This window comes from Myodes glareolus, chromosome 3 (assembly GCF_982192425.1).
Source record: "Myodes glareolus chromosome 3, mMyoGla1.1, whole genome shotgun sequence".
Lineage (NCBI taxonomy): Eukaryota > Metazoa > Chordata > Mammalia > Rodentia > Cricetidae > Myodes > Myodes glareolus.
This window is the reverse complement of record NC_142028.1, coordinates 70,005,734-70,024,940: the sequence shown is the minus strand read 5'-3', so window position 1 is coordinate 70,024,940 and position 19,207 is coordinate 70,005,734. Positions and strand designations below refer to the sequence as shown.

Here is a 19,207-nt window from a genome sequence, read left to right as displayed (position 1 = left end):
CTCCTCTACTTTCAACACTGGAGGGCAGGAGTCTACACTGTTGCTATAGCTACCGTGGGAAATGGACATGTCAAGCCCATTCATATCCCCCACTTCCTCTCTTGATTCAGAATTCAGCTGAAAACAAGGAATGGCCTGAGCACTGCCTGCTGGTGGAGCTCCCTCTTCCCAGCATGCCCTCTCCCTTCCCACTCAAGTCCTCACTGAACCCACACATGCATCCAGGCAGTCCTGACTAGCCAGCTTCAACGTTCCTCTTCCACCCATGGCTAGGACTTGTGCAAACAGGACTCTCATCTGGCAGGTGATACGACCTACCCAGAAATGGCCTCCCGTTTCCACAGGTGACAACAACCAGGGGTGAAGAAGACACTTGGCTCTACCACAGTTCTTAGAGTCTTTTATTGAGCACTTACTGTGTGCCAGCTACGGTGCCAAGCTCTCTGCAGGCTTGAACTCATTCACCCTCACAACAACCAAAGAGTCTGGTATCCTTATTTGGCATCAGGCTGGGGCAGAAGGAACTACACACCCAGGCTCCAGAAGAAGGCGGAGCTGGGTTCTGAAACAGAACTTTCCACGCCCTTGCTGTGTGACCTTGGACAAGTTGCTGCAGCAGTCTGGACCTGCTTCCACCTCCACAAAGAGAAGATAAGAGAGCCTCTGGCCCTCTGGGCCCTTGTGAGGATTAAGGTAGATAATGGATGTAAATACCACAGGGTGCCAGGCTCGCAGCCCTCAGAGGTGAGGTCAGGGCCTGCCCTTTCCTCCTTATCTCACCAGCTCCCCTGCCAAGGCTTGCAGGCTGGGACAGACCTTTTCCACAGTTCCAGGCACAGGGCTGGGCGCTGCCTGCACACACACTCACACACACAAAGTATTGCTGATCAGCAGTTTTTCTCCCCTGGGGCATCTGGGGCCAGGAATTGCCCTGGCAGCACGAGGGGAGGGCACTCAGGAGCCAGGCCCCTTCTGCCTCTCAGTTTCTGGGTGGCTTGGAAGTCCCTGTGCGACCCACTTCCCCTCACCTGCTGTGGTCTTCCCTGGGACTCCAGGTTATCTCTTACTTCTCTGGGTCTGAACTCCTTCGACAGCCAGCCTTTCACTATGACATCAATCTGCCCTCCTCACTCCAGCACTTAAGAATTTTGAGTCTGTCATCCGGTGATCGCTCACACACACACACACACACACACACACACACACACACATGCCCCTCCCTGAGCTATTCAAACCATCCATGCTGGAATCCCAGGCCCTGAACCTGACAACCACCTACCCAGCAGCCCCCACACACATTCACGGTCAGACTTTCGCCCACATCCACACTAGCCATGGCCTCTGCAGGGCCCTGAAGCCTGACAGAAAAATCACAGACACACTTTGACATTAATCAAAGACTCTCATAAATAAATATGTGTAAATCATATGCAAACCAGGTAGGAATTTACATCTCTCCCTGATGAGTCAGCATCTCTAGGCACCAGGGAGGCTGTCTGCTGCTTGGGAGGTTTGGGACAAGAGCCCTCAGCATCCAGGGGAGGCCACTGAATTCACCATCTCAGATTCTAGAGATTTCAAGCTAGAGGTATAAATCGTTTCATGGCCACAACACTTTCTCCGACACACTAGCTACTAAAAGTATTTAATAAGATAATATGGGAAGTGCTGAGAAGGCGGTAGGCACCCAGTTTAGCTTCTCTTCTTCATAGTATCTCATCTGGCTTTCACAATAATAGCAATAATCATTGTGACAATAATAATAATAAAGTAATAGTTCTTCTCTCTTGGAGGTTTCCAATATCACAACCTCCCATGTGCGGGCAGCAGAGGTTGATGTCTCCCCCCCATCCCTCCAGGCCCTACCATTCCAGTACGCTCCTGCTTGGCTTCCTGCTGCCAGGAACTGCAGCTTTGCCTGAGGGCTTCTGCTGCTCTCCAGGACACCGCTCTCTCCTCCTGGGGCAGGCCACCAGGGTCGGAGAGTCAGGCCCCAAGGCAGAAAGAGTGTTACCCAGCCAGAGAAACGACCCAGTAGGTAGAAACTGACTCATTGATCTCATGGCAGAGTATCCAGATGGGTCCAACACTGATGTCCAAACGGCCCTGGTAGGACAGGTGTCCTCGAAACTAACTTGTTACGTATAAAGCTCCAGCTGTTGGCCAGCTCCCCACTCCCTTCTATCTCGCCCCACTGTTTCCTGTGGTTTGCTTTGGGGAAAGCAACCACCCTAGGATACAAGACCCGGATGCTGTTTGCATTTCCACCAGGTCTTGCTCCATCTGACCCCACTTCCTCCAGCCTTTCAGCTCCTACTGCTCCCTCCTCTGCTCTGTGAGGATAAAGCAAAACTCCTGGACACCCAGACCATCTTCTAGCTCAAAACCTCTCAAGGCTTGGTGTGTAATGCCAAGCGGTTGATCTCATCCTACAAGGCACAGAGCTTACACAAGGTTCTCAAAGGCCTTTCTCAGGCTGGAACCCACACCCATCAGCAACTCCACTGTCTCCACTGGGGCCTCCCCATAGCTCTTTTTTGGTTTGGTTTGGTTTAGTTTGGGTTTGTGAGTGTGTGTGTGTGTGTGTGTGTGTGTGTGTGTGTGTGTGTTTGGGTTTTGGTTTGAGTCAGGGTTTATCTGTGTAGTTTTGGAGCCTGTCCCTCTCTATAGATCAGGCTGGCCTTGAACTCACAGAGATCTGTCTGCCATACCACCTATGACCCAGCTCCTTACAGCTCTTGATACAGTCTGTACTGAATCTTCTCTTCCAGAAAGTACTATGAGGCCGGTGGTGGTGGCGGTGCATGCCTTTAATCCTAGCACTCGGGAGGTAGAGGCAGAAGGATCTTTATGAGTTCGAGGCCAGCCTGATCTACAAGAGCTAGTTCCAGGACAGGCTCCAAAGCTACAGAGAAACCCTGTCTCAAAAAAACCAAAAAGCAAAACAAAACAAAACAAAAAAACAGAAAGTACTATGCTTCTAGAAGGTGGGCAGGGCCTTGTCTTTTTCATTGTTATCTTTTCAGTGCCTGGCCCCAAACAAGAAACCAAAATCATCAGTGGAGGGCTAGCGAGATGGGTTACGGGGTAGAGAGGCTTGCCACCAAGCCTGAAAACAAAAGTCTGATCTCCTGGACCTACCATGGCAGAAGGAGAGAACTGACCTCCACAGGCACACATGGTCTCACATACACAGGCAGGCAGTTGTTAAAACACACACACACACACACAAATAAGTAAATAAATATTTTTTGTCTTTATATAACAATTGAGAATGCTGACAGCATGCTAGTAAACCAGTATTCAAAAAAGCAGAGCCTCCTGGTGGCGGCATACATCTTTAATCCCAGCACTCTGGAGGCAGAAGCAGGTAAATCTCTGTGAGTTTGAGGCCAGCCTGGTCTACAGAACGAGTTCCAGGACAGCCAATGCTACACTGAGAAACCCAGTCTTGTAAAAATAAATAAATAAATAAATAAAATAAGAAAGAAAAGAAAAAGAAAAACAGAAGCAGGAGAACCAAGAATTCAAGACCAATGGGCACAGTAACACGTGCCTTTAATCGCAGCACTTGGGAGACTGGGGCAGGTGGATTTCTAAACTCAAGGCCAGACAGACCTTGGTTAGCACACAAGGTTAGAGTTCCAGGAAGGCTGGAACTAAGAAAAGAAACTGCCTCAAACAAAAAGGGATCAAGGCCAACCTGGACTCATTGTAGCAAGACTCTCAATAAATAGCTGAAATGAGGTGTGCATAGAAATGGAGTGGGGACTGCTTTATTCCCAAAACTCAGGAGGCAGAGGCAATTGGATTTCCGAGTTCATGGCCAGCCTGGTCTACAGAGCAAGTTCCAGGACAGTCAGAAACTTTGACATTAAAAAAAAAAACAAAAAAAAAAACAAAACAAAACAAAACAAAAAAAACCCTTAATTTACACAGCAAATCTGATTCTGGTTGGCTCCCAATTGATGATCTGAACTCCTCCAGCAATCTGCTCAATCTGCTTCCCCTTTCCAGGTAAGGGAAACTGGATGACAACGGGACTAGAAAACAAGCCTCCTGAAACCAGCATTTCTCCCATGCCGTCTCAGCCCCCAGACCCCAAAGTCCAGTGCAGTTTGCCTACTCCTGGGCCTACACTAGCCCTGCAGACACTCAGATAACCAGCTACAGTCTTAAGGGTCCCCGAAGAGTGGGTCAGACACATAAAGTATCACATGGGACACAAATAGGTAGCATACTGTAGAGCAAACCCAAGGGTAAGAAACATGAGGGGCCCTTTACAACACAGATGCTTACATAGATATCCAAAATACAGCATTTCATTGGTTTGTCTGTTTGAGACAGGGTCTCTCAGTGTAGCGCTGGCTATCCCGGAACTCACTATGTAGACCAGGCTGGCTCTGAACTCTCATATATCCACCTACCTCTGCTTCCAAGTTCTGGGATTAAAGATATGCACCACCGTGTTCAGCATATCTTTAAAAGCAAGCTTGGGAGGCAGAGGCAGGTGAATTCCTATGAGTTTCCAGGCCAGCCTGGTCTACAAGAGCTAGTTCCAGGACAGCTAGGACTGTTACACAGGGAAACCCTATCTCGAAAAACAAAAAAAAAAAAAAAACAAACAAAAAACAAAAAACAAAAAAAAGAAGAAGAAGAAAAGAAAAAGCAAGCTTAAGTAGGGTATACAGTGGTTTGGTTTGGGTCTATAAACCTAACACTTGAAAAGCTAAGGCACAGATAACTGTAAACTACAGCTTTGGGGAATTCCAGGCCATCCTTGGCTACATAGTTGGAGCCTGTCATAAAGATAAAAATTCTACAAGTTGTCCTCCAAACTTCACACATGTACCATAGCACACACAGGCACAAATAAATGGTTGTAACTGTAAAATTTTAATAAAAGAACCTTTGTCCTATCTGGCTGGGTACATGCCTATCTATCAACACACACAAAACTGAGACCAAAATCTAATGTGGGATTCCCCCCTGTATGCTATGAATGTGTTTTATCATTATTGGTTAATAAAGAAGCTGCTTTGGCCTATGGCAGGGCAGAATAAAGTTAGGCGGAAAAACTAAACTGAACGCAGGGAAAAAAGAAGGCTGAGTCAGGCAGACACTATGTAGCCACCCAAGAAGCAAGATGTGAGTCAACAAACCACAAGCCTCATGGCAAAATAAAAAAAATAACAGAAATGGGTTAAATATTTAAGAACTAGCTAGGAATACACCTGAGCCATTGGTCAAACAGTGTTGTAATTAATATGGATTCTGTGTGATTATTCGGGCCTGGGTAGCTGGGAGATGAAAGTCTCCATTTACAAAGGTCAAAGTCAGCCTGGGCTGTATACCATACCTTTTCTTGAAAAGACAGTCATAGCTACATCTATAACTATAGGTTTACATAAATACATCCATATGTATATGAGAGAAGCTGGCATTTTAACAGACTAATTCAATTCTCTGGTTCTCAATTTCTTCATTTGTAAAATAGGATAATAGTTGCAAACATTTTTGTAAGGATGCAGCTCGGAAGGCAAGGTATGGCCATGAGCCCAGCACTGCAGAGCAAGCACTCAATAAACCCTGGCTTTTAATAAAAAGCTGTGCACATGCGCAGACAGTCCTGGAAAGAAATGAGTAGAAGAGGTGAGGCCAAGGCCAAAAGGCAGACTGAGGATTTTCACTTCCTGTTTCAGACACTTCCAGGGTAAAGAATCTTTACAAATGAGACTTGCTTTTGTGAGCAGCAGAGACAGTTACAGGTGCTCCTGTCTGCTAGAGTAAAAGCTACAATGTCTAGACCCTGTCCCAAGAGCCCCACTCCCTAGCCACCTCATTAAGGCACCAAAGCCCTGAGGGTAGGGTTGGGGGTGCTCTCCTGGGAATCTACAGCCTTCTCATCCTGGCCAGATGCCAGGCTGGCCTCACCTGAGAGATCACTTTGCTCTACACAAATAGATGTTGCTAAGACCTTTCTTCTTTCCTCCCTGCCTAGATGAGCAAAGCCCAGGACCCCGCAGCTTCTTCATTCAAGCTAAGCCAGAATCTATACCCCTCTGTTCCTCAGGAAAAGGTCTTGACATGTGCTGGACTACCGTCCTCTCCCACCAGATTTAGTCTTGTCGTCCACCCCATGCAGAGGCTAGTATGCCTGGATTCATGGTTCGCCCTGGCCTTCCCTGCTTTGTTCCCTGCTTCTGCTAGCCGCAATAATTTCTACTCTTACTAGCATATTCATCTTCATCTTGGTCATATATAAAGAATTTTAAGTGGGGGGGGGTCACCTTTAATTCCAGCACTCAGGAGGCAGAGGCAGGTGGAGCTCTGTGCGTTCCACACCAGTCTGGCCTACAGAGTGAGTTCCAGGACAGCTAGAGCTGTCACACAGAGAAAACCTGTCTCAACCGCCCCCCCTCCCCAGGAAAAATAAAAGATTCGGCAGAACAGTGTCCTAACGGGCCCCCATCCTGGTGCTCTGGGTCCATTATCTAATGCACTTTGACTATAGGCAATGGCCCCGTGTGAATAAGAAGACCCACCCCTTCCCTGAGGCTGCAAGCCAGTAGCTATAATATCCTCTCGCAGTCCCTTTTTAAAATTAAAGCACTAAGCCAGGCTTGGTGAAGCACACCTGCAATCCCAGAACCCAGGAAGCTGAGGCAGAAGGACCATTGATTCCAAGCCAGCCTGATTTACATAGCCAGATCCAGTCTCCAGAACCCAAGAAAATAAATAAAAATGCTAAAAGAAGGAAGGAAGATGGGTATACTTTAATCCCTGCAGGAGGCAGGTGGAATTTCTGTAAATTCAAGGCCAGCCTGGTCTACATATATAGCTCCAGCCCAGCCAAGCTTCATGGTAAGTTCAAGGCTAGCCTAGCCAAGACCCTGTTAAAACATTTTTAATGGATGCTCACTATAAATGAGGGAGTTGGATCCTAGGGGAACCAATAAAATGGAGTCAGTAGAGAAACAGGCAACGAAGAATCAAAGGAATATGGGCTCATAAATGCTATCACAGAGATGGACTATGTAAGTGGGGCAGAGACCATGTCTCCATCTGGAGAGGGAAGTTTCCCGGTACTATTGACCCTTGAACCCAGACTGGAAGGGCACGAAGCAGGGATAAAAGCATTCTGAGAAAAGAGATTCTGGTGTACACAGGCAGGAAGTAAACTGCTTTGGGGACAGAACTGGTGTTTCTGTGTTCAAAGAGACATAGAACAGGGCCATCAGGGCCTGCACTTGGTAAACATGCGTATGGAAAGTCATGACACACTGCTGAGAGATGAGTGCCGTAGCTGAGCTGGGTCTTTGCAGGAGCACCGTGACTTGAGTTAACTATTCCAAAAAGATAAGAAAGGGACACAGACGGCTTCCAGTCCTGTAACTAGACTGAACCTGTTATTTCCCTATAGCTTCCTTTACCCTTGGCTTCTGCGAGTCACTGAGGTGCAGACTTGGACCATCCTTCAAGACACCCAAGCAACCAGACCACAGTGCTCAAAACTACAGGTAAATTGAGGCACTCCGTGTAAGCGCTCTTCTCTAATGGAGAGTGGAGATGTGAGCCTTCCGTACACTGTTCTCAGCTACAGACCAAAGCTAACACTCCAGAGTGATTGTATCCACATTGACAAGCCCATTCCTAGGCTCAGACAGGTGTTGTTCTGGACCCAGCAGATGTCCCCAAGTCAGACACATGTCCAAGGCTCAAACAGACATTCCCCCAGGCCAAAAGATGCTGCGTGACGCCCAGACAGATGTTGTGCCTGGCTCAAACACATGTCCTGAGCCCAGACAGAAGCTATCCCGGGACCAGATAATGTGCTGGGCTGTCAGGTGTCCCAGCCTCAAACAGATGTTGTCTCCAGCCGGGCAGATGCTAGCCTAAACTCAGACAGATGTCTGCCACCAGAGAAACAAAGATGCTGCAAGGTCTCTAGGAAGATATCATTCCTAAATCTCCCTTTGCCCCTTCACCCTCCACCTGCTACCCCAAGAAAGCTGAAGAAGGCCAGCTAACAAGCCAGAAAAGCCACCATCCATGTGGTCCTTCACCCTCCAGCTCCAGGCGGTCAGTGCAGGAGGAGGCAGAGGCACACGGTATGGTGGCAAATGAGCCACAGATGCCACAGTACATAGGATACCTGGGCCGTCTGTGCAGTGGTAATGATGCCCAGGGTACCTGAGCTGAATATAAGGGAGAGGGACACTTGAGGAAGAATGTAAGGACCTCACACCCTCCCTGTGAGACTGAAGAGGAAGTCCCACGAACTCATTTCCCATAGATATACTTTGGCCAGTACCCTGGCAACCTCATTCCTGTGTCATTTGAAAAGACTTGCTACCCAAAGTTCAAGTGCATGTAGCGTGTGAAAAGGGACCCACAGGCTGTCCCATGGGGAACAGCAGGGAGAGGGTACCATCCATCAGCTTAGCCTTACGTGGAAGATGATCTTCCTTCTCCAAGAGCATCTTGCCCTGGGGAGAAAAAGAATGTCATGTCCCCCTTGTGGCCACAGAACTGCCATCAGAAGCTAGAACTAGCAAATCTCCAGATCCAAGGCCTGGGGCCACTGGTGGAAAAGGTAGCTGGTCACTCTACCTGTATGTACAGGGGAGCCTGCCCATTCTAGCGGCCCTGAGAGGTCTCTGCTGGCAGTTGGCTCATGAATATGTAAATAAAGCATAAACCACGCCTTTCAGCAGGTGCTAGTTGGGACCTCCCTCCAGACCTAACCCTCCTGAGGTACCCCTAGGCTGAAGGAAATGAACCAGACGAGGGATACTCTCACACTCAAGACGGCATCTTCAAAACAGACACTAGTGTGTGCCCATTAGTGCAAACCAAGCCCAAACATAGTAAAACTAACACACACACTTACAGGAAGTTTTAAAACATAAATACAGAAACACATACTCAGTACACTTACATACAAGTAAAACATTCATATACATGAAATAAAAATAAATAAATTGTGTGCGATTTGTGTGTGTGTGTGTGTGAGTGTGTGTGTATACAGGGCCAGTGAGATGGTTCAGCTGGTAAAGACACTTGTACTAAATCTGATTATAGGAGCTAATCCTCAGAGTGAAAGGAGAGGACCAATACCCAAAAGCTGTCCATTAACCTCTACATGCGCTTCGTGACATGCACACATGTGAGCGCAGGGGCACACACATACGCACACACACACATACACATTAAACACTAAATGAAAAAATGTAAAGTACAGACACATTAAGTCATAGAAGCCAAAAAAAAATAGCTGGGTGGTGGTGGTGCACACCTTTAGAGACTGGCGGATATCTGTGAGTTCAAGGTCAGCCTGGTCTACAAGAGCTAGTTCCAGGACAGGCTCCAAAGCTACAGAGATATCCTGTCTTGAAAAACAAAAACAAACAAACAAACAAAAGTCATGGAAGCCACCATACATACAGTTATCCTACACAAAAGCACCCCAATGCTCCCCAAGCCACCTGCTACCACTGCAAATACAGAAACACAAGGCAACTCCCCTCCCTCCAGCCACTCTAACCAAGCTACCTACACCAGGCTTCCACTGAACCACAAAGTCAACCCCCAGCCTCACTCTTCCACCAATGGTGACAAGGACTTAAACTAGTGCTCTCTGCCCTCACCCTATCCTGCTGGGGTGAATTTTGCACTCATTCAAGTAAAAGTGAGAAGGGAAAGAGGGAGAGGAGGAAGAGAAGGGGGTAAAGGGATGGAAAAGCTGCAGGGAGGGAAGCGAGGAGGGAGGAAGGGGAGAAGGAGGAAACCAAACCCAGCCCCAGCCTTTCACAGTAATTAATCCCCTCTATTAATTTACCCATTTGCAGAGCGCGCGCTATACATAACAGGACTATGGGCACTGATTCCACTCAGGGGCTGGAATAGGAGTACATTCCAATAGCAGCTCACCACTCTTGCTCCAAATACTACAGCCTAAGACCATCACTCCCACCCACAGGCCTGAGGGCTGAGTGGCAGAGAAAGCCAGGAAATACATGGCTCCTTCCCTGCACCAAACAGAGACAGGAACCCTGACTCAAGTGACACTGTTTCCTCTGCCAGAAGCTGAACCACCCCTACTACCCCTGTCCTTCTCAGCCTAAAGCTCGAGAGGGCTCAGGATGGACAGAAGACTAGAGTTCAGAGAAAAGAGGGATTTGCGGCTTTGGGTGATGGTGCGCACCTAGCTGGGGCCCACCTATATGGACAGAATGATCCCCGACACCCCCACACCCACCTCCAGAGACTAGGGATCTGCGACAGCCAGCACCCTGACAAATGCTTCCAATCAAAACCATATTCGAGTGTGGGAATGTGGCTCAGTGGGTAGTGTTTGCCTAGCATGCATGAAGTCCTGGGTTTGACCCCCACCACAGATGTGGTGGCACACATCTGTAATTGCAACACTCTGGACACTGAGAGGGGGACGGGAAGTTCCAAGTAATCCTTGCCTGCAGAGCTAATTCAAAGCCAGCTATACAAGACTCTGTCTCAAAAACAAAAACAAACAAACAAACAAACAAAAAAAAAAAGATTCCAGCCCTGATATCTTCAGCAAGAACTGCTGGGGGAAAGAAGGTCGACAAGATGGCTCAGCAAGTAAAAGCCCTTGTTTCTGAAAAGTTATTCTCTGACCTTCTCACCCAGGTTGCAGCATGCACACAGCTACACACACACTCACACCACACGCACAGACAACAATTGACAATGAAGAAAGAATTTAGCTGAGGACCAAGCAGTTCCTGCTCACACCGACTCACGCAGACCATCAGTAGAGAGCACAATCAAGCCACGTGTACCCTGGTCAAGCTTCCATTGGGTGGTGATCTCCCTCTACCTTGCTAATCGCCATCAGAGCCCATCCTGCCCAGTTTATAAAGGAAGCTATGGAGAGGTCAAAGGTTGCAGAGATCAGGATACGGAGATTGGCTCAAGGTCCACAAGCCCTGAGTCAAGGCGCAGATGAAACCCAGGATCCTGGCTCCCAGGCCCTGCTCTCGTGTACAACAGATCTAGGGCATGAGAAGTGGCAGAAGGGAGAGGAAGTGGGCGGTGAGTCCTACCCAAGCCCAGTCAGCCCAAAGACTCCAAGTCCTCGGCTGGGAGAACCTAAGACAAGGCTCTTTCAGCAGCCCAGCAGGTGGACCCTAGGCCTCTTTCCTCGGAATCCCTGATTTGCAAGGGCTCCAGGTGGCGCTTCTAGAGCCTGCCCCCACACCACAAAGGCTTCCGGCTACAGCTGAGCCCACCCCTGCCCTTCCAAGCCTCCCGACTAATAGAGGAAAGCTCCAGGGGTTCAGAGACCTAAGAGGAAAGCAGCCAGATCCAGCTGCCACCAAGAGACACTAAGCAGGACTGCACTTCTTTCTCCCCGAACTTGTGCTCCAGATTCACTTTACAAGTTGCCCTCCCAGGGACATAGAACTGAATTGTAACAGTGAGTGCATTGCGGCCAGGGTACTGACGGTGCCAGCCTCGAGAGTGGAGCTGTGGCAGCCTGCGTGGAGGTCTATGTCTGTGACCCCAGGCTTTGCAGCCTGGAGCTTGCACAGCTCTGACTCCTCCCTACAGAGCCCTCCCCACACCCACACCCACCCCCAACCGCCCTGCAGCTCAAAGGCCCCCCACAGCGAGGGCCCCATCTGCTGGAGGCTCGGTGACCTGTGTCAAATGAGCAGGCGCTCGGTCACACTCCAGAGCCTGGAGGAGGCTATGCACTCTGGGAAAGCTGAGGAGGTCCTGCCTGGGGGCTGGCTGGGCAGGGGCCCCACAGGGGAGCCTGAGACTGGCAGCAGCCTAGCTTGGAGCTGCCCAGCACAGGCAAGAAGAGGGGAGGGAGGTAACAAACAGGAGAGCTTTCCTATCTCCCCGGGGCTAACATCTCCGACAAACCACAGGGACCAAACACTGGACTGGGCACAGCCCCTTCCTGCCTTCTGGTCCCTTGTGCAGACCTGATGGTTCATTCAGAGAGTGGATAAGGATGTCTGTGTAAACTGTGAGATGGGGAGAACTCTTTGTGTCTGTCCACCCGGGTAAGAGAGGGTCTGTGGCCAGTTCCATGTGCGAACAGATACCAAAGTGTACCTGTTTATGTGAACAATACTGTGTGCCAGTCAAGAGTCACTGTGCTTGTGACCCCAGGAGCCCACAGGTCTCAAGATGTTTTTCGTGCCAGATAAGGAAGAGCCATTTCAGTCTACATGAGTGTTCTGTATCGACTCTGTTTAGACACATTTATTGCCTACATTTATTGTTAGGTATTACTTTGTGCAACCGCATGTTTCGCCTACTGAAGCAAGACTATGTTCCTGTGGTGAATTAGTATGTGTATCCCTTTGTTGGCTTGCATATCTGTATGTTCAGTATATGTAAGAGTGCACATTTCCCGGCATGCCCTCGCTATCCCATCTGCACCAGCCATGAAGGTACCTGACTTCCACGTGTACACCATGTCTGTGCAGTGTGGTCATAAAGGTAAGTTCTCCCTGGGTGTGTGACGGTGGTGATCCCAGAACACGGCTTCTCAACTTTCCCAGTGCTATAACCCTTTAATACAACTTATGGTGACCCCCAACTATAAAATCATTTTCATTGCTACTACATAACTTCATAATTTTGCTACTGTTACGAATTGTAATATCTATGTTTTATCTATGTCTTCCAATGACCTTAGACAACCCCAGTGAAAGGGTCATTCGACCCCCAAAAGGGTCTCAACTCAGGTCTAAAACCGCTGTCCTAGAGATAGGGGCCATTCTGGTAGTACAGGTATCGGCCAGGGCCTATGACGGTCCTCACACAATCTGCAAGAACAAGAGGGAAAAGGATTCCAAGATTTCCATGGGAAACTTAACTCTGAGGAAAAATGAGACCCAAAACCCATATCGCTGTGGAGGATCTAAAATTCCCAACACAAAGTTAAGAATTTTACCTTTCCTGGTTCATGAAGCTGCTGCTCACCCCCGGGGTAGCATCCACTGTGTACCAGAAAGACACTTAAATCACATTCTTTGTTCCGTCCTTGGAGGCTCAGAGCAATCCTAAGATGCAGGCATCACTGTCCCCACTTTAAGCTGGAGAAGCCGTAGCTCCAAGAAGCAAGTGATTCACACAGGCTGTTTGCTTATAGAAATGTTAGCCTAGGGATTGAGAAGAGCGGGGCCACGAGCTGGACCTTGGGTAGTGCTTTACTGATCAGGGAACACGGCTTCCAGCTAGCCCTGACCTGCCTACAAGCATGGCCAGAGAAAAGGCTGTAGGCCATCTTTGCCCTGAAGGCCAAAACTGCCACTTCTTGCATCCTACAGCAATGTAGAGAAGAACGAGTAGGAGGTGTGAGTAAGGCTCAGCTCTGTTCTCTACACTCCGAGGATGCTGCCATTAGCTCTCCCGGGGTTTAGGGCGAACGATGGGCAGAACAGCACCATGCCTCAGGGGTAACCCCCAAATCTGTATGGCATCACATCTGTCAGCTGCCCAGACATTTCCCATCCTCCAGCAGGACCAGAGGTAGATGTACAGAATCTCAGACTGTCAAAGCTGGAAGAACAAAGGAGGTAAACTGGTCCAAACCCAACAGCCCACTGTACAAATGAGGAAGCAGACTTTGTCGCCCAGCCAAGAGACACCAACAACAGGAAAGAGCACAGGAAAAAGCCCTGGCGGAGGGGCGGGCCACTGGCACTGTCTCATACCATTCTCTGCTCACCTTAGGGAGACGGAGGACTGTCCATCAGATACCGTCAGTCCCAATTTACAAAAACGAAAACCAAATTCAGAGAGAACAGGTCAGAATACTCTAACCAGGGAGACAGGGGAACTCCAGTTTGAGCCCAATTTTCAGAGGAACATGGGTCTGGTTAGGGCCGGCACTAGAGACTTCCGCTGGAGGAATCCAGGCCTTGGTTCTGCACTTCTTAGGTCCTGGAGAAGGCTTAGCCAGGTAAGTGGACCAAAAGAACTTGAGCTGCCTCAAGGTGACTACTTCCTGGGCCAAGATCCAGGAAAACCCAGCATTCCTATCTGGGTTCAGACACAGGAATCCATCAAACTCCTGCAGCTAGAATGGGACCTGGAGGTGGCCTGTTCAGGACTGTGGCCAGTAATCAGACAACCCCTGACCTCTTCCACTCCTTCCCTTGGGGGCTAGCCAGGGGCTGGACTTGGGGCCTTCAGGGCTCAGAGGACACTGTCTCTAACCAGGGTAACTCTGATCGCTATCAACTCTGTTCCAAGTGAGATCATCTCCACAGCAGCTGCATTCAGAGTCCTTGGATCCTTCCCTCAAATACATAGGCTTCACCCCCACCCCCAGTCCTGAGTGGACTTATCCAGTAAGGCCTTACTTAGCTAGGTCCCCAGCTCTACATCCTGGAACCTCTGAATCACCTTGAAGCAAGACTGAAGGCGCAGAAGGGGGTCTGGCAGGGGACCGAAACCCAGCGCAGAAACAGGCAGAAGTGGTGAGCCATGTAGGACAAGGAAGCACAAACAGCTGAGGCCCTGCTCACGCAGGTTCCTTAGGAGAGACTCCAAACATCGGCAGGGATGAAGAGATTGGCGTTCAACTGTCCACTTCTCCAACAAGGACTCCTCAATTCCCTGCCAGACAAGTCCGAGTTGGCTCCACGGAAGGCTGGACAGCTGCCAGCCTACACATTGGATTTCTGAACTGCTCTTCCCTGAGTCAGTCCCACATGCTCTCCTGCAAGTTTCCCGCCTGTATGACCCCATCATAACCAGAGCTAATGACCGACAACCGGTTCAAGCTATGAGGAAAGAAACATCACGAAACGGCTTCAGCAGCGCAGGACAGGGCCCAGTGGCCATTCCCCACCCACTGGTAGCGCTTTCTCCGGAACCAGTCTCCACCTCGAGGTCCTCTCCATTCCAGAACCCCGGAGCACAGCTGGTTACAGGAGCTCGCACATCCGCGTAGAGCCTCTGCCGCCCGCCTGCCGTCCTTGCTGGCGCAGCACCGCCCACTCGGTACTCACCTGGCCTCGGTGCCCAGGAGAAGGAAAGAGAGCCGGCGAAAGGCGTGAAGCCCGAACCGATCCGACTCTGTCTGTGCCTGCTGCACTTTTAGGGCAGTTGACGTTGTGACGTTGAGTCTAAAAAGAGAAGGGGGGAAAACAGAGACCGTGGGAGCGGCGCGAAGAGGAGCGCACGGTGCGACCTGGAAGCCGCAGGAGGTGAGGCCGCGGAGGTGAGCAGCCGCGCGGTACCGAGCCGGGAAGCCACGCCGTCTCGCTCTCGATGCAGCCCACGGGATCCTGGCCCGCAGGCAGCGGCGCAGCGCAGGGAGGAGTGCCGGGCTGAGTCTCTGCTCGCAGCCGGAGCGCCTCCCGGAGCCTGCAATCCCCCCGCCCTACTGGGATGCGGGCGGATTTTCAGGTTGTGTGGAACGTGGGACCGACTGGGTTCCGAGGCTCCCGCGCTGCGGGGAAAGCCGGGCCCACGCAGCGGGAACCAGAGGGGGGTGCGGTCCCGGTGCCACCCCCGCGCCACTCCCCACGTGGCGGCCGCGCCCCCGGGGCGTGAATGTGTACGCGGACCGTGTAGGGGGGCTCATGAATGAAGCCCTAGCAGCCAATCAGCACGGCCGGCGCGCGGGACCCCAGGAGCAAGGCCCAATGGCGAGCTCTGGGCTGCAGGCCCCGGCGGCGGGCGGGCGCGAGGGGCGGAGGCCGGGGCCGGGGGGCGGGAGGCGGCTCCGCGAGCAGCCAATGGGCGGCGGGAGGGGTGGGGCTCAAGAGCGCCCGGAGGGTCCCGGCTTTAAGCCGGCGGAGCGCGGCGGCGGGGCCCGCAGACGGAGCGAGGCGGCGGCGGCGGCGCGGCGCAGGGCGCGGGGCGGCATGGCCACCACCGCGCAGTACCTGCCGCGGGGCCCCGGCGGCGGAGCCGGCGGCACCGGGCCGCTCATGCATCCCGATGCCGCAGCAGCGGCGGCAGCGGCGGCGGCCGCCGAGCGGCTGCACGCGGGGGCCGCGTACCGCGAAGTGCAGAAGCTGATGCACCACGAGTGGCTGGGCGCGGGCGCGGGCCACCCCGTGGGCCTAGCGCACCCCCAGTGGCTACCCACGGGAGGAGGAGGCGGCGGTGACTGGGCCGGCGGCCCGCACCTGGAACACGGCAAGGCGGGCGGTGGCGGCACCGGCCGAGCCGACGACGGCGGCGGCGGCGGCGGTTTCCACGCCCGCTTGGTGCACCAAGGGGCGGCCCACGCGGGCGCGGCATGGGCACAGAGCGGCACAGCGCACCACCTGGGCCCCGCCATGTCGCCGTCGCCCGGGGCCGGTGGGGGCCACCAACCCCAGCCGCTCGGGCTGTACGCGCAGGCGGCCTACCCCGGTGGCGGCGGCGGCGGCCTGGCCGGGATGCTGGCGGCGGGCGGTGGCGGCGCGGGACCCGGCCTGCACCACGCGCTGCACGAGGACGGCCACGAGGCACAGCTGGAGCCGTCGCCGCCGCCGCACCTGGGCGCACACGGACACGCACACGGACATGCACACGCGGGCGGCCTGCACGCGGCGGCGGCGCACCTGCACCCAGGCGCGGGCGGCGGTGGCTCGTCGGTGGGCGAGCACTCGGACGAGGATGCTCCCAGCTCCGACGACCTGGAGCAGTTCGCCAAGCAGTTCAAGCAACGTCGCATCAAGCTGGGCTTCACCCAGGCCGACGTGGGGCTGGCGCTGGGCACTCTCTACGGTAACGTGTTCTCGCAGACCACCATCTGCCGCTTCGAGGCCCTGCAGCTGAGCTTCAAGAACATGTGCAAGCTCAAGCCGCTGCTCAACAAGTGGCTGGAGGAGACCGACTCGTCCAGCGGCAGTCCCACCAACCTGGACAAGATTGCGGCGCAGGGCCGCAAGCGCAAGAAGCGCACGTCCATTGAGGTGGGGGTCAAAGGCGCGCTCGAGAGCCACTTTCTCAAGTGTCCCAAGCCTTCTGCGCACGAGATCACCGGCCTGGCCGACAGCCTACAGCTAGAGAAGGAGGTGGTGCGTGTCTGGTTCTGCAACCGGCGGCAGAAGGAGAAGCGCATGACCCCCGCGGCCGGCGCGGGCCACCCGCCCATGGACGACGTTTACGCGCCTGGGGAGCTGGGGCCTGGCGGGGGCGGCGCGTCACCACCCTCTGCGCCCCCGCCACCGCCTCCGGCCGCGCTGCACCACCACCACCACCACACACTGCCCGGCTCAGTGCAGTGACCCTGCGGGCTGGGTTCCCCATCGGCGCAGCGGTGCCTCCGACGCGCAATCAGCCCGCGCGGTCTGGACTCTTTTTTTGTTGTTGTTGTTCTTTATTCAGTTGCTTTGGATTTTACAAAAAGGAAAAAAAAAAACAGAAACTTTTAAACAAAACCAAACAACCCCGGACCGAACCCCTCTCTGGCGAGCGGCGAAGGGCGGCCGAGAGGCTGTGTCGCCCGAGTCCCGGGAGAGAGCAGCGAAGATCCGGAATGCGCCAACTCACTCTGGGCGCCCTCTGCCCACTGCCTGCTCCCTGTCCCCATACCCTCGACGACCCCTGCCCCTGCCCCCGGGCTGTTCGGGGCCGGATCCCGGCAGCGGCCTCCCCACAGCGAAAGGTAACGCGGTGCGGGGTTAGGGATTCCCGGGAGAAAGTACGAAGAGAAAGGAGAGTCCCCCGCAGCTCTCCCGGGCGCGGACTCCCTGTAGCCTGCAGGTCACGGGTGGGGGACTGTCACTTTATTCTCTCCGCGCCTCTTCTCTTGCACCAGGATGCGCCCCAGCCCCTCACCCTTTCTCCGGGCTTGTTTTTTTTTTCTTTTGTTTTCTTTTTCCATTTTTTGCGGTTTTTATTTATTCGTGGAGCCTCTAGGTTCCTGGGGTCCTTCTAACTCCGCCCGCGCCCTTAATTTAAATCGCTGTATACTGTATTTATCGGGGCCCCGGAGGGGAGGCCACGAGAGCCGCATCTGTGTATAAAAGCAGGAAATAGCCAAAGCTTTAATCTAGCCTAATTTATTTTCCCTTTCTCATACCCTTTCCTCCTTCCTCCAAGAACGCAAAACAAAAACAAAAAACTAACAAAAAAAATTTTGAGTGTTCATTTTCGTTTCGTTTTACCCGAGCTCTCGGCTCGGTTCCTGGCCTAGCGGATAGGGTCTGCGCTCCCACGCACACCCGGGTGGGAAGGGGCATCTCCACCCGCAAGACCGAGCACGCACCGCGGGCCGCTGCTTCCCCGCCGGGCCCTGCCCCTCCTGGCCTTAACGAACGAAACTTGGAAAAGTTGGAACTATTTTTTAACCAGCTGTAGAAATAAACCATTCCCCCAAGAACCTTCCGCCTAATTCCCTACCGCTTCCCCCTGCTCTTTCCAGCCCCCTCGGGATGCTGGGGGAACCCTGGAGAGAAATTCTCCAAATTTGGGGTGAGGTGGGAACCATGTAAATATGTGAGATATGTACACACTGGCGGGGGGCGGGAAGAAACATTTTGTGCTTGGTTTTTATTTTTTGGTTTCTGGGTTGTCCCTCCCCGGGTTTTGTACGCCCGACTAAACCGAAAAAGATATTTTAATATGGTTTCCTGATTTCTGACCCATCTCTATTTATTTTCTGGATGTGTTTGGAGCTTCCCCCTTCACCAATTCTACATCTGTTTGTTAACGTTTGAGCTTAAATTTTGTTATTTTATTTTTATTATTTTGGAACAATGTTTGGTGCATTCTCTTTGTATCTTTATTGCAAAAAAAAATGTAGACTGGGAAGTTCCCTTTATATTTATGTTATAGTAAATATTTTATTACTCACATAAACATGTACCCCAGGGCTGTGTCCTGTTCTCTTTACTGCTAGGGCTTGTTTTGCTGGGAAGGTGTGAGATTCTGCTACCTGGTTCCCTCTCCTGAAATTCTGGAAAGGAACCGCCAGCCTTTTTCCGGGTCAGTATCAGGACTGCCTGTTGCTTGGTCAGCAGTTGGGCACCTGGCCCAAAGAACACCAGTCTAGGGAAAATGAATTGCATCCTTTTCCCATTGACCAGATCAGGGCCTAGGACAGGAAACCATTGACACCACATATACAGCTTGGGGTCAGCCATGAAAGAAGCAGCTCATCTCTTCCTGGATTATCAACCTTGCATCTGTTTCCCTTGCCTGACCAGCCAGCCCCTAACATTGATTTCACCTTGCACTCCATGTACCTCCA

The 19,207-nt window shown here is 52.2% G+C and overlaps 1 protein-coding gene and 1 long non-coding RNA gene across 8 annotated transcripts in view; one reads left to right on the top strand and one right to left on the bottom strand.

Moving 5' to 3' along the window:
* Positions 1 to 15,589, bottom strand: part of LOC125400423 (uncharacterized) — a 128,849-nt gene extending 113,260 nt beyond the window's left edge. For 2 of the 7 annotated variants that reach the window (XR_015737495.1, XR_015737499.1), the window contains exon 1: positions 15,024 to 15,588. This is a non-coding gene — a long non-coding RNA (uncharacterized LOC125400423). Of the gene's footprint in view, positions 1 to 15,023 lie in introns of all 7 variants that reach the window. The other 5 variants (XR_015737500.1, XR_015737497.1, XR_015737498.1 and 2 more) reach the window with 4 other exon arrangements.
* Positions 15,590 to 15,816: 227 nt separating this feature from the next.
* On the top strand, positions 15,817 to 18,829 carry Pou3f1 (POU class 3 homeobox 1). Its single transcript, XM_048434482.3, has one exon. The coding sequence runs from the start codon at positions 15,885 to 15,887 to the stop codon at positions 17,238 to 17,240; it is 1,356 nt and encodes a 451-aa protein (XP_048290439.2). The 5' UTR covers positions 15,817 to 15,884; the 3' UTR covers positions 17,241 to 18,829.
* The last annotated feature ends 378 nt before the right edge of the window (positions 18,830 to 19,207 follow it).